This window comes from Chlamydotis macqueenii, chromosome 5, assembly GCF_036417535.1.
Source record: "Chlamydotis macqueenii isolate bChlMac1 chromosome 5, bChlMac1.mat, whole genome shotgun sequence".
NCBI classification, from domain to species: domain Eukaryota; kingdom Metazoa; phylum Chordata; class Aves; order Otidiformes; family Otididae; genus Chlamydotis; species Chlamydotis macqueenii.
Genome location: NC_141560.1, coordinates 54,250,808 through 54,266,138, shown reverse-complemented (window position 1 = coordinate 54,266,138; position 15,331 = coordinate 54,250,808). Strand labels below are relative to the sequence as shown.

Sequence of the window (15,331 nt, the reverse complement as noted above, 5' to 3'; positions counted from 1 at the left end):
CAAGCTCTGTCAATTTGCTGAATTTCCTCTCAGATGAATACTGTTGTCAATAATTCACTGAAACCTCAGAATCTCAAGAACACACGCGCAGGAGCCCAGAAAAACCTTATCCCAAACCTTCATTCTAACTCTTTCAGTTATTTAATTTATCATCTTCTGCTCCAAGTGAAACTACTTTGGGACTCAGTTCTCTGCAGTGGTATCTAAGACTTGTTTCACTTCTGTGGCAGCACAATTATTCTTTTAGATTACGATTTAATCATGGAATACTAACATAAAAGAAGAAAAAGGCATCTCCTTTAGGAGAATGTCTCTTGAAACATCTTGGGCGTCCCAGGTGCAAATGTCAATGTCCATGACTAGACCAGTACAGATGCCTGCTTTGTCCATATTTAAAATTTAAAGAAGTGAATCTCCAGAGACACTTCTCTGCCTTACTCCTCGGAGCACATCATAACCAACAAGCAGATAATTTATCCCACTTTGCCTAGTGTTTGAGCAATAGGTAGACAGGATGAATTTTTTGCATTTTTAAGAAAATTCTTCCCAAAGCAAGTGGGACATAAGGGAATCATACCATGTTCTATCAGATGTTTTTCAACAATTAAGAAATACAAAATACTGTCATAAATATTTACACAACATTGTGAAGAGGACTTCTTCTCTTCAAATTCAGAGGTAGAATGCCTACATTGTTTCAAAAGCAAGCAGTATATTAAAAATTACTTCTTGTCCATGCATCTGGACACCACATAATCATGAAGATCCTGAAATGTGGCTCTCTAGGGCCCCCACATCCACTTTTTCCTGTACACAATCTTGCATCAAGTCTTTTGCATGCAGCAATTTTAGAGGCTAGTTCCAAGCACCAAGACAAGTCAAGACATCTTTTAAAGAGGTTGTACCTGAGTGTCCCAATTTGTTGCAAAAGTCTCAGGTAAAACCTGAGATTTCAAGCAATGAAACTACACTTGTAGCAATGTAGACATAACAAACAACATTTCTTGCAAAGTTTTCTGAACCACACAAATGTATCTCCTTTCTTCTCAAATATGTCTTGTTATGCTAAACACCACGTTAATATTAATGAAACAACAAAATCCTCAAAAAATGGATAAATGTATCCAAGACATAAAGCAGCACATGAGAACAGCACTTGTTTTCTAAGAATGTACCGAAGTATGGCTCTATTACTCACCTCAATTTTATCTGTTTTTGCGTCTCCCCAGTAAAGCTTGTCTTTTTCAAGATCCAGTGCCAAGCCATTCGGCCAACCTAGGGATGTATTCACCAGAACTCGCCTTTCTGAGCCATCCAAATAAGCACATTCTATCTTTGGACTTTCACCCCAGTCCGTCCAATACATGTAGCTGTAAAAAAAAAAAAAAGAAGGGAAACAGTTAATGTATGTAACGTGCAAGATAAAGAAGTGTCAAGATCTGTCCTTCTTTTGAAAGAACTTAATAACTTTCTGTAAAGTTTGAGCACTAAATAAATTAAACTACTGAAAATGTGCAGTGGCTGAATTCTTTCATAATTATAACACTGAAGACGCAGAGAAAAGAAAATTCAGTCAAACAATGTACAGTTTCACTGAAGAACACTATACTTAGAAGCCACTTTTTTATATACAAAGTATTAAAGGGATGAAGCAAGGGAAAGCCAGTTATTTCCAGAACATTTGACACATAATACACACATCATCTTGCAATTTGCAGATTTTCAGCTTCAGGACACCATAAAATGGATCCAAAGGCCTATCACAGGGCTATCAATAAACACAAAACTTACCCCATTACAGGATTGAGCACTATTGCTCGAGGTTCATCTAGGTTTTCTGAGATAAGGATCTTCCTTGATGTCCCATTCAACCGGGTCACTTCAATGCGGTCTGTTCCAGTATCAGTCCAGTACAGGTTCCTCGCCACCCAATCCACAGCAATACCATCTGGATGGTTGATTTCTGTGGTTACCAGAGTCTGTGCTCCAGAGCCATCAAGGTAGGCCCGACGAATTGCCCGCACATCATCATCAGTCCAGTAGATGTAGCCCTCCAATGGATCGTAGTCTATAGCAATTGCATGTCTGATATTGTCTATCTGCAGAATAATGTCAGTAAAATCCGGCATGTCCAGGGAAATCCTCCTCAAGTCAGTCCTTCTAGCGAGCAGCAAGACTTCTTCTGCACCTGGGGAGAAAATCATTCACGGTATCATTTCCTTTGCTATTGATGTGAACATTTCAACAAAGCACAGTAGGCTGCGAACTGCCACTGTCACTATAAGAGGAGATTTTTCTTAAAATAAGGACAACAAACTTTCATTGAAATATAGACTTGTCTGAGGAGGGAGTTATTCCTAATCAGTTCTTCTCAACTAGCTACCTGTGCTGGCAGTCTTATTTCACAATGACAGCATCTTTCTCCTGGCCTCCTAAACTAACATGGAGCACAGTAACCTCTGTCTAGAATCTTTTAAAAAAAAAAAAAAAAAAAAAAAAATTGTTGGTGGTGGGTCCAAATATTTCACGATGTTACACAGAATTCCTCAGCTCAGCCAAACTTCCCACTAGCTGTATCAGTACATTAGACATGGTTTTCACACACAAGCCCTACATAATAAAGGACAAAGGCTAACAGAAGACTCTAGTATTTTGTAAACAAATTACATTAACGATTTGCTCCAGACAGCTGAACAAGAAAGCAAGTCGCAACTACAGCAAGTCCTTCCTCATCTGCCCAAAGCTGATGCAAAATTAATTCTATGGCAACAGGACTGTTGTTCTTTTCTCTCCTCTATTCTTCCCCACCACTGCAAAGTTCCACTGCTTGTGGAAATGGTGCCAAACAACAACCTGGAGTACACTTCAAAGACAAATGCTATCTTCAGTGTTGTCTTTCTGGGAACTTCTTCTATCAGTACAAAAACAGGACACACAGTAAAGCAGCCAGTTGCTTAAGACATTTTCCCCACATTCACCCCTGTATGCGGCAGCACAAAAAGAGCAGTATGAGTATGTGTCTAAATTGATGCTATGTAGTTTGAAAACTGAAAAGGAGTTTTCCAAAACTGCAAGCCAGAACAAAAGTCACTTGTGACATTTCATCTAGACCAGCAAACACCAGCAGCAGGTGGTAACTTCCAGCTCCCACCAACAGCCCAGATTGAATGAAAATGGCCAACATGGGGCATATCTTTTGAGCCTATTATAAATAACAGAAATTAAAATCCTCATGAGAATATTCTTCTACAAATAATTCTCACCTAGGCATGCATATGGAGTTCCAGAGACTCAGAAGTTGAATCTATTGCACATCAAAACCAAATTCACATTCACTTTGGGAGCTGGACTGTGTTGCTATTTGCTTTTGGGTTTGAAAATCAAACCTTAGAGCTTAGTCTCTAAATAATACCTTAGAAGCTCTGAAAAGAAACAGTGCTCAGGCTGCAAGTGTATAATAAAAGGAATGGATCTAGAAAAGCAGTGTTGTAACACCACCCAAACAAGTCTGCTACACAGCACAGAGAACATAATTTGATGTGCACTTTGCACTACCTCAAGTCACTGCAGCTCCTGAACAAAGTGGTGCTGCCCTTCTCCTTGCTACAGGCTGCTCGTTCTCACTCCTGTATCATCCCTTCCCAAATGCAAGCACAGCATGGCTGTGTGTTGCAAACCACACTGAAGAGCTAATCCAAACAAAAACTCAACAGAAACAAAGTCATCTGCCCAAGTTAACTACCAGACTGGTTCACTGCAGAGCTCCACAAACACTTGTGCTAGCATGAGGAGTGACTCTCGCAAGAATTCTTCTTCCCATCAGCGTTAGCTGACAAGGTTTGATAACTACAGCATTAGTTACACCAACAAACTTTGAGGGAAGGCTTGGGCAGAAAGAAAGCAACAATAACTCGGAGCTCAAAAGCAACATGAAGAAGAGGGAGGAGGGAAAGCTCTTACATTCTTGACAGCAAAGTAACAGAGATGTCTACCATCAAATTTCCTGAATACAGATTTTCTAACTTCAAAGTTTGCAAAATAAAAACAGGTTTTCAGGAAAAGTGTTTCTTACGCTTGAAACTTCTACTTCCTTCCATGAACACAACAAACTAGTCATTGTTGTCCAAGTGGAGAAGGGAAGAGCCTCAGGTGACTAGACAACTTACAAGGCTTCCTTCCTCCATTGTCCCTTCAGGTAAGTACAGCAACAGTTTTCCAATTTTTCCAAGTTTCCTTTCCTTTAAGGGAACAAAATGCATCAGCAATGCCTAGAAGGCACTGCTAGCAAAAGTATTAATTTTCAAAAGCTTTATGAATCTCCTGGATTTTAGCACCTTTGCTAAATAAAAACAATTGATACCTAAAACAGTATTTGATATTTTACATTATGCTTAAAAATGCCACTTTACTTCCTGAACAGTGAAAAATCAATAAATCAACTGTTTTCTTAAAAAAGACCATGGTGGACAGAAGTCAAATATATAGCTTATACCTCCTCTTCTACCATGCCTCTTAGCTAGACATATATTCCAACAATTCATCTGTGAAAGATTAACAACATATAACGGCAAACAGCATGAACAAAAGGTGACATTGTCAACTACTTCACTGTAACTACTTCAGAGTAGATCAAATGCAATAGCTTCCAGACAGCTATTTTCAAAAGCTATCTGGGGACAAAAGCAGCCCATAGTCTATGATGCTGTTCTTGCTCTCAACATCAAGGCTTACCCCAGGAACAGCAGTCTCGGGGCTACGCTGTAGTCTCCGGATTAGAAAACAGGTCAAAACCAAGACAATATGGACAGAATCAGCTTCAAGCAGAAAAGGAGGATCTTCAAAACAGTAAAAGGGTTCTATTCAAAACTGATCTATGCAGTGTTAAAAACTGCTTTTTTTTTTTTTATGGAGTCTGTTCAAAAAGAAAGGCTTTTAGATTTCTCTTGTTCCATTAACTTATTTGTGTTGACATTTTATGAGAAGTACTTTACTGGTATCAAGTCCCATGGTCCTAAGTAATAAACATACTTGTTTTTTTTCTGAGATTACCATCTCCAAAGAACTTACAGTGTCACCAGACACTGGTCTGTCCAGAGCATGTTAGCTTGACAACAGCAGAAATGAAAAGGAACCCCGGTCATACTATATAGGGATTAATATTACTGCCATATTACCTCCAACAGTACAGATTCTCTATCACCAAATAGTCTCTTTACAGGAAAAATATCCAAACAGTCCTATTTCTGTCCTATTTCTTAATAGATTCAAATACATAGAAAACACTTGATTTTCTAATGCAAATTAAAATTACATCTTAATAGCCAAAGGGGGAAAAAAAAACAGTGTAAGAGAGAGCACACCTGCAAACCAGGCACTGATCTGGCAACTGCAAGCTACAGCGACAAAGCAGCTACAGGAGAAACAAATACCTCATGTAACAAAGTTTTATGTCTTGCTTCTATGTTTCTGAAATATTTCACTTGTGAGTGTAAAAACGTCCTGTTTAGTGCAAGTTAAGCAAAAATTCAGGCCTCAAAACTCAATATTGAAAGGGGGATGTATCAGGTCATCCAAGTGCTCTACAAACACAGAAGAGCTTTCATTTATAAATTAATGTTAAATTATTTTAGTTCAACTGTCTGAAAAAGTGAGCAGCACTGCAGCTGTTCAGCCACCCTCAGCACTCTGAATTTCATATCCATCTTAACTTCTGAATTTCTACTATATTAACATGTCTGCAATAATAATCTTAATATTAAAGTAAGAGTAGCGTGAAGCAGAGGAGCCTCAAATACATGCCTAGCAACTGATAACACAGCAATTACCAATATTACATTTATTTCTAAAACGATCAACATCACAAGCATCTTTGCATGGGAACAGACAGATAAGAATCAAATGCATACGTTTTGCCTCTTCACACAACTGATTGCAACTTCACCTTCATTCGCAGCAAACAAGGTCAGAGTTGAACGCATCAGACAAAGGAAACAGCAGCCTATGGCCCAAATTATGGCTTAGAGGTGCTGGCTAGACAATAGGCTGAAAGAGACTGTTAATATCCCCTAAAATTCACAAGTAATACCAAAATGGTCCTCAGTTCCTCACAGCAGCAATGTGCACATGATCACACATTCACTTGCACACAAAATAATATTTAGACCAGGAACAGAACAGCCAGAACCCCTTGAATCAGCAATTACACAACGGCTACAGCCTTATTGCAAAGGGAAGAAGACAATCCTGTTCCTGACATATGCAGCTGCTCTGGCTTTTTCTGCAGGCAAACACTACTGCAGAAATACTCCCAGTATCAGTTCTGTCCCATGGACATACCCAGCTAAAAACGAAGAGAGAGAAGAAAAGTTTTCTCTGCTGACTTAGCAGAAAAAAAAAAATCTTCACTTAACAATTGAGACAGTTTATTGGTAGCTGAACTGGATGTTTCTTGGGAAATTCTCCTGATTTCTAACATACCTCTAACTAAGACTTACAGGAAAAAGAAATAATAAGGGGAATGAGGTACTTGGCCAATTTAAAGTTTGGCTGCTTGGCAATTTCTACTGCAGAGATGCTTAAAATTAAGTCAAACTGTTACACAACAAGACTCTTGACAGACATCCATCTACATGCGTGGACATTCAAAAAACACACGGACAGAGAAAATGTTATCACAGTATATCTCACTACTTTCTGTCCCCTGCTTGAAAGTCAGTACCAGATCATTTTTGTGGGTAATTTTTGATAAGTGCAAAAATCCTGGCTTTTATTACAACTCAGTCTAAAATCACAGTGTTGGTTACAACTGTATTTGACTCTATTAACAATTTCTGCCAGAGAAAAAGAGTTGGCAGCAGGCTCTGAGCACATCACTAAATGAGAACTTGACATTGGTTCCCTCTACAAACCTGGACAAACACGCCTTTCTGGCTCATTAGTTTTATCTGTATCATGGAGGCATTTTGATTATTAATGTTGGTAGGAATGTTTTCAAGGCTACAGAAGTGTTATGCTGTGACTTGCCTAGTGTTATCCTAGATACCCTAGAACCTGCTTAAGACAATACAGCAAGCTATTTACCTAGTGCTAAAGTGCTACGGTATTTATTTAATTAAATTCATCTTCAAACACTTTTCTCACCGCAGTCCCTTTTGTAACCACATGATTAAGAGATTCCCAGCAGAATTGCTAACTGTTACAACATGGTCATATGTACAGCATGCAATGAACAGAAGCCTTTTTGGGGGGAGCAGGGAACGCAAGCTGTTCCAACATCACAACTGCAGCAACGAAACACTTCAGCAGAAGTTTATATAAAGTCCTCTATGCAAACCATAGCTCAGAAAAACAGAAGGAATTGAGTGTCTCTGAAGTTTCCATTTAGAAAACATTTTAAAAGACCCAAGTTCAAATTCTTGTTGTATTTTTCCAACTGGTTTAAACTTTGAACTGTTTGTTTTTCTCTAGAATAAAACCAAAACAAAATAAAACTTACCAAAACCTTTCTACAGACCTTCCACAGAACTTTTCAGTAGGTCTAATATCCATAAAAGCCAACAAACTGTTCTGGTTAACATGTAGAACGATATCTGAACTTAAAAAAAAAACCAGAACAGAAAGCAAAATAATACCATTCAAGGAGGTTATTCTCACTCCCTGAAGACTATATTCTCTCTCTGCAATCAAAAAATCCTATAGAAACAGGAGAAGAGATTATCCCCCTCCCCCCTCATGTGATGCTCTCCTCCTCTACCCAGTAATCAATTATTTTTAATATCCATGCTGGGTATAGTGTTTGCTTTGATTTGGTTGGTTTGTCCTCTCGTTATTAAATATTCATGCTTCAGCGCTGGAAATGGTAACTGTATTCCACTTGCAAAATTAACTGCAATCAGAGCTGACAGCAGCGAAGCAGGCCATCTCACCAGCTTGACAAGTGTCTTTTTTATTCACCCCTTGGCCCACTTCACATTTGACAAGTGACAAGACATCCATAATGCAATAACAAATGCTCCAATTTATTCACCCAGCCTAAACAAATGTAGACTGCAGTGGCTGTCTCTGCTAATGTATGCCAGAAGACGTCATTCTATTCCCTTCCCATTTGTCTGTCAGCTAATTAGGCTAGAACAATGAATGTTCCATTGTGGGACTCTTCCTCCAGTTTTCTGTATGTGCATGTATCTGCACGTATAGACTCAAGTCTATTTACAGGCAACTTTGGGAATCTCTACATATGTGGGGAAAAAAAAAAAAAAATCAGATAAACTGTAAAAAGCTTTTAGCTTTTCTCCGAGGAAAAAAAGTAGTAAGCACTTTTTGAAACGAGTGTGTTAGAAGTACCTTGACTGCAGGCAACTCTTTTACAAGCTGTTTAAGTACAGCTATCTCAGCACTCTTGATAAACCAAGATTTATCAGAAAAGCAAGGGAATTTGGTAGTTGCTGTAATACCGTGAACTATTTGGCAAAGTTTCAGTGTATGGCAAAAAACTGGGGGAGTGGGAGGAATGGAGGATATGTGGGTGGAAGAAAACTTCATTGTTCTGTATGTATGTACCTATTTTCTGTATGAAAATAGGTAACGTTGCCATACTGTTTAATAAGTTTGCCAATATTCAAAACAATTACAACATCTTGAACAAGGGTTTAGCATTAGCCACTCTTCATACTACAGGAAAAATGATGTAATGAAACTCACTATGAGAGGTTTAAATCAACAACACTTTGTAAAATCCCATTCCTGCTATTCAACTTCCATAGAAAATAAAGAGATTCAAGGAGATGAAACTAACTTTGGTAATACCTAGAAATAAATGGATATTCTTTTTATATTTTCTCCTTATGTAACTTAACAGAGGCAGTTGCAACATGAACAGCACTACACATCCCAACTCAGGTCTCTATTTATCTTCCAGCCCGAGAGGAAGACAGCACTGCTCTATGCTATGTGACAGCGGTGGGCTGGGAAAAGGCGGCGATGTACTCACCTACCTAACACTGCGCACTGGGGAGAGCATGCAACTCACATCAGGTTTACCAGTTTCAAACCAGGAGTTGGGTGTAGTGGGACTATGTAACCAACAAAACAGAAACAGGAAAGGTTTTTCTGAAAGAATGTTTTGAGTGTCCACATTCAGACAGGACTTGATTTAGTTGAAAGGTAAGTAGGCATAAGGAAAACGAACACTTGCGACAAAGAAAGGAAATACCAGAGCACTCACGTAACTCATAAATTACATCATATCTGTCTGCACGTTACAGTGAAAAAGCTATTGTCTACTGTTTCTTCCATTATCTCAGTAGCAGATTTCTAACAGTTACTTTGCCTGAACCAGAAACACCCCCCTCACAATTCAGAGTTTTGATACATTCATACAGTCACTAGAAATTCCACAAACAGAACAGTAATTAAACTGTACAGCTGATAAGATCATTAGGACAAAACAGCTGACTAAGACAAAAGTAATGTTTCTCCCAGAGAAAGCTGTTGCAACACAGAAGTCATAGTTACCCTACTCTAATTTAGGACTGAGCTTCGTGAGACACCTTAAGTTTGTACGTACCCAGTACTGCACTTGTGAGTACAAGGCTTTGTTTGTACTTTGTTACTACTGACAGAGGAGTAGGTAACTCTCACAAAGACTTACTCAAAATAGCGTAACAGTCACAACTGCACTGCCAGCATTCAGAACCAAAGATCAGCACAACTGTCTGGCTATCGCTGTCCCAAAGAATCCGCCCTTACACAGAGGTTTCATCCAAAGACCTCCAAGCACCTGAACAACTAATCCTTACCCATGCCCCAGTGTCTATCAAGGAAGAGAAGAGAAAGCTGGAAATGTTCAGTTGTAAATTTGAATGTTAGCTTACAGATATCATAGTTGCAGCTTCTACTTCTAAGTAACAAAAAAATGAACATTTCTTTGCACAGAATTTGTAACAGTTCATCGCAAGCCATAGGAAAAAGGATGGGCCAAGAAAAAGTCTGTCAGAAATCCCCACTGCTAGAAAAAGAGTACAGTCTTTGGAGTCTGGTATTTCCTTGCAAAGTTTTAAAGTTCAAATGCACCTATTCTTTGCTAGAGATATACCACCCCACTGGCTCAGAGTAAGGAATCAGTGACTTTAGAAGTGACAGCCATTTTACCACCTAAGAATGTCGGCAGTGACACCTTCAAATACACACAGACTATGATCAAAAATTCATTACAATCCAACAGGATACATAATTAATATTTTAAAAAAACACTGAACAGATATACATGCACAATAGCTTTTCTGCAGTCTCACTTCTGTTGACTTTTAATTGCAGAAGTTTCCCCACTCACCCAGAGACCTTGAACATATTAGTTTCTCTGCACTGCTGTCCTCCTTCACACAAATAGAAATAAATACTTCACATCCCACAGGCCCTCTCCGAGGCTGATAGCTGTACAATGCTTTGATGTTTAAGCGTTATTTATTATGTTCCAAGTATGTTGGAGCCACAGAGAATTCAGTTCTGAGCTAACACAATCATCTGTCAAAGGGTACACACCATGGAAAAAAAAAAAAACAAAAAACTTATAAACAACTGTAAATTAGGGTTTGCAAATCAAGAGAGCGTCTCAACCTCACTGTTGCTACGCTGATGCAGTAAAAAACAGAGCTTGGCCACCCAATGTTTGAATGGGTAGCCAAGTGACAGCAGCTTAACAAGTTATCACTGGGTCTTGGTAGCTTTCCATGTCTATGTACCGAGCTCATGGTGAACACAAGATAACCAAGTGTACACATCAACCTTTCCAGTGCGGACCCAGGGCGTGGTTCCCCTGCAGCATAAAACCAGAATCAATCCAGAGACTCAGCAGCGCTGAAAAGGGAGAGTGTTGCTTTTTCCTTCACACATGAATACACAAAAAACTCAACCCCTAACCTCACACAAAATGAGCTAGTTAGGATCTCTAATGAGACTGTTTCAGAGTCCTGGAAAGTAGTCACCAACCTGAAACACGCACCAAAGCCTGAAAAGAGTTTCATTCACCAGCCTGGCAAAACCACTGACAACAGAGCTAGAAGATGATACAGTAGACCTTCCAGAATGCTCCTCAGTCCCTCCAGCTTTCTTCCTTACAGCATGTTTCTAATGGCTTTTATCCAATGAAATTATAAACAAGGCCATTTCCAGATGAGCCTATTTAATTTTGTCGCTATACGAAGTACTCCCCGCTTAGGAGGATAACAGTTGCTACCAACAGAAAGTAATGTAATCTTTTCATACAGATCAAATAAAATAATAAACACAACATACTAACAAAAGCAAGGGGAAAACAGACTCAAAACAAACAAGATCTACACATGAATGAAAGAAAAAAAAAGTCTCATGAATTTTTTATGAAATGCAGTAGAAATACAAGAGGTAGCCTCTAGATTTCCTAGACTGTCAGGTACCCATTGCTGGACAGTTTTTACAACCCTTTGTGGTGCATTACAAAGGTACCTCAGTGAAATACAGTTCCACACAATACTATTTCTTACTGAGTAAACGGCACTCTAGCCTATTGTTTTAGTGCTAAAGAATCAATAGGACATGTTTGGAGTAAGCGGTGTAACATGGGTCCAGATGCAGTGAGTCAAACATTATTTCCTCATTCTGTCCACTGCATCTCATTTTCATAGTCTGGAATCTGGATAATTCTCCACCTTGCAGGAACCACCATAGACCACTATTATCCAAATTTTCCCTCTCATCTGGTGCAAAACACCCACGGATCCTTTCAGTAGATCATCTGCTGGCTGGAGGGAAGACACCCCTATGATTAGGGAATTAATGTGGCTGCAGGCATTGAGGGAAATTACACAAATCCTCCTTCAGAGGAGCAGAGTCATCTTTAAGAAGCCTCATCTCAGCCTAACAAAGGAAAAATATGAGATTGACAATTCCCTGATAAGCAAAGGAAGCATGATAGACCTTTGACAATGCAGTAAGGAGAAGGTGAATAAGGAAAAAGTCCTCCAGAACTTCTGGATAACATCTCCCTATGGCAGTCAGACACCAGGCACAGGACAAAAGACACCTATGAAGTCAAAGCATCTTGCAACCAAAAGATCATGGTTTTCTACAGTTGCATTTCAGTTACAGAGTGGGCAAGAGGGACAGGCAGGCATGCAGGCAGCTGCCAAGGTTCTAGGAAATAAGGGAAAATAAGAGTTTTCCTTTTGTTTATTTTCCTCATGACAAACAGATTAGGACATGAGTGCTCCTTCCCAATACAGTCCCAAATCAATGCTAAAATACAATCAGAGTTTATCTTCCGACATACAAGATTTCTCTTCCAGCATCTTCCAAGTGCTAGAAGACTCCTGACAGCTATTTTATGTTATTCACACAATGCCAGCAGAAGCTTTCTCAGGTACTTGAAAGAGTTGATTTACAGCAATTATCTCAATAACGTACCTCTCCCTAACCCTTCCCATTCACAGAGAGGCTGTTCATCTCTAATTAGCAGTTGATGTACTTAATCAGAAAGTCTGGATTAGTCCACACTGTTTCTCTTTATTAATCAGGAAGATGTGTTAGCAAAAGGACCACCTTCTCTGGTGGTTATATTGCATGAGAAGAAATACTTTACAACGGAGGTATTTGACTGCCTGCTTGTCTTGCTTGGAGGCTTAGTTGCTCAAATAAGCTGAGGATTGCTCAGCCAAGGAATGGCAGACACAAAACTTGAAACACATGATGTGCACCAAGAAACTCACAGGAGACGAGAAGGAAGTGCCTTAACATTTATTCCTTTAGTACTCTTCTATCTCCTGTGTAAAAAAACAGTACGAGCTCTGCAGTGTTAGCCAGCAGGTTCCAAAAACACTGTTTTCTGGTTTGCATTACAAAGAATGGCAAGGAGGAATAAGACACTGGGAACATTACCCAATCCTGATCAGCTGCCTCAACAACAGGATCAAGGATAAATAAGGGAAGCTGACTCTTCAAAACGCCTGAAGCTAGTGCCTTCTTCTCCAATTACTAAAACGTTTGTTTTTTTTTTCCCTGTTTTTCATTTGAGAAAAAAGAATTTCCTAGTTCATTTGAGAAACTACAGCTGTCATACCTTCCCAGCAGAAACCCTACAGCTCCTACTACCATATATGAGATTGACTCAACAGCCAAAGCTCTCCCACTTTCAAGCAAGTAACAGTTGCCTTCAATTGGAGAAATGCATCTCTGCTCAGTTGAGGTCAACATGCCACATATCTCAAATGACCACTTACATTACAACATACCAGGGACAAGATTACTACAAAAGCAGCTGGCTAGTTAAACATCTAGACTGAGGTACCTCTGGCTAGTTAAACTTCTAGGCTGAGGTATCCTAAAGGAACTAGATTTCTAGAAAGTATACATCATTCATTTGAGGGAGGGGGGGAGGGGGGGTCGGGGAGCAGAAGAAGAATAAAGTAATAGTTGTTACTGATTTAAAATAACCAACTCCCTGCCATTGATTAACTAAAAGAAGGTTCTGAAAATGCATAGTGTAAACCCTCTCTTCTGTAAGGGTAGATTTGCTGGGGTAAAGCCACCAGTGTAACTGAGAATTCAGCCATCTGCTTCCATGTCAAACCAACCACCTACATCAGCAGACCATTCATAGATAACTTGTGACATACAAACACTAAAAGTTCCTACACTTGAGCATTTATAGCACACACTAAGTGTGTGGGTATATAGACATATATTTTTAAAACATCCATACCCTAACCTGGAAGTCAATCTACTCCAAGACAATAAAGCTGATCCTCCTTCGTTCCAGACAATGTAAGGAATTCGAAATACAAAACAACAACAAACACTTTTGGGTTATTAAAGGGCATTAAGGAAAAAAAAAAAAATCCAGAGAGTATCCTGGATGTAATCCCTAGCCCCACGGAAACTTATGGGAGCTTTCCTGTGATCTCAGCAGGGCCAGGTTTTCACTACCTTCATGACACGGACAAATGACGTTTCAGTGTACAACTCACCTCAAGATTATCTCTATCTTAAGAATGGGAAATTTAAACTTGAAAAAGTCTTTTAAAAATCTCACGTTTACTTATAAATATATATAAAAGCATACAAGAAGAGGAAACTAGAAGTCACAGAAGAAAAAAAGATTTTTTAACAAGCAAAACAGTATCATTTATTCAAGTAGGGAACCAACCAGACTCTCACCATTGTACCAGCGGATTTTCTATATCTGTATTCAGCTACAGTATCTAATAGATCCAACTCTTTAGAGGGATGTAAATATCCGAATTTCCTTTATTTCTGCTGTATACCTTCCCCTCTGTCAAATCTAAAAGCAAGTCACTAGTAGGAGTAAATGTAATCTCAGACATTCATCGTTAACATGTTAATCATCTGAAACTTTTCTACACTGCCTTTAGGAAGGGACCCCAGTAGAAGTAATCTATTACTGAGCGTTGTAAGTAGAGCATCAAGCTCACAAAGCTGTACACAGTATACGGGCGTTTACTTTTTCCTAGTTCAGTAACAATACGAAGGTAAGCAGAAACTAAGGTACCATTACGATATTGTTGCTTTTGCAGCCAAATTCCTTCTCGTCAGTTATTGCAGAAAATCATTTACGTTTTTATAGCCCTTTGCTGGAGATGGCTAAGTAGACTTGCTCATTCTACTTAGAATCACTGAATATCTCAGGTTAGAAGGGACCCATAAAGATCATCAAGTCCAACTCACTGTTCTTTGCAGGACAACCTAAAACTAAACCAGATGACTAAGAGCGTAATCCAGATGCTCCTTGACTTAGATCTATACTAAGCAATGCTCAGTGTACTAAGGAAGATACTTTAGTAGGCACTGTCCTTAGTTCCAGGCACCACTCCTTTGTGCAAGCTTCAAAACACCAAGAGCATTTCCCTGAGAGTATGGCAAACCTGGAGGTCGTGGACATAGAAAGGATCTCTCATACAGACAGACATCAAGCTCTTACTGGTGTCAAAGATCAGAGCCTGGATTTAGCACTAGAGGATAGGAGTAGTCCAGCTATGATGAAAGACTGCTGATGCTGTTTGCCACTAAACGCTTCCCCCTGCCAAAAACTTGCTTAAGTTGCACTTGATGTCACACTTGTCACCTATTGTTTGCATGGCATGCGAATACATCTATACCTCAACCACTCACATGCCTTCTTTCCAAGAGGTCTCTCATCTTGCTTTCAAGTACAACAAGGGGAATAGGCTTGTCATCTTTCCCAACACAAATGGAAAGAAAATAAATCAGCTTAAAATTAAATCTCCAAGAGATTTCAGTGTAAACAATGGCTACAGAAACGCACAGAAAACTTCAAGATTTT

The 15,331-nt window shown here is 39.2% G+C and overlaps 1 protein-coding gene across 5 annotated transcripts in view; it reads right to left on the bottom strand.

The window, feature by feature from the left end:
• The window catches only part of LRP5 (LDL receptor related protein 5), a 167,699-nt gene that overhangs the window by 89,578 nt on the left and 62,790 nt on the right, over positions 1-15,331 (bottom strand). For all 5 annotated transcript variants that reach the window (XM_086748592.1, XM_086748594.1, XM_086748593.1 and 2 more), the window contains exons 6-7: positions 1,792-2,188; positions 1,199-1,370 (exon numbers count right to left, since the gene is read on the bottom strand). In XM_086748592.1, coding sequence (XP_086604718.1) covers positions 1,199-1,370; positions 1,792-2,188 — 569 coding nt within the window. The remainder of the gene's footprint in view (positions 1-1,198; positions 1,371-1,791; positions 2,189-15,331) is intronic.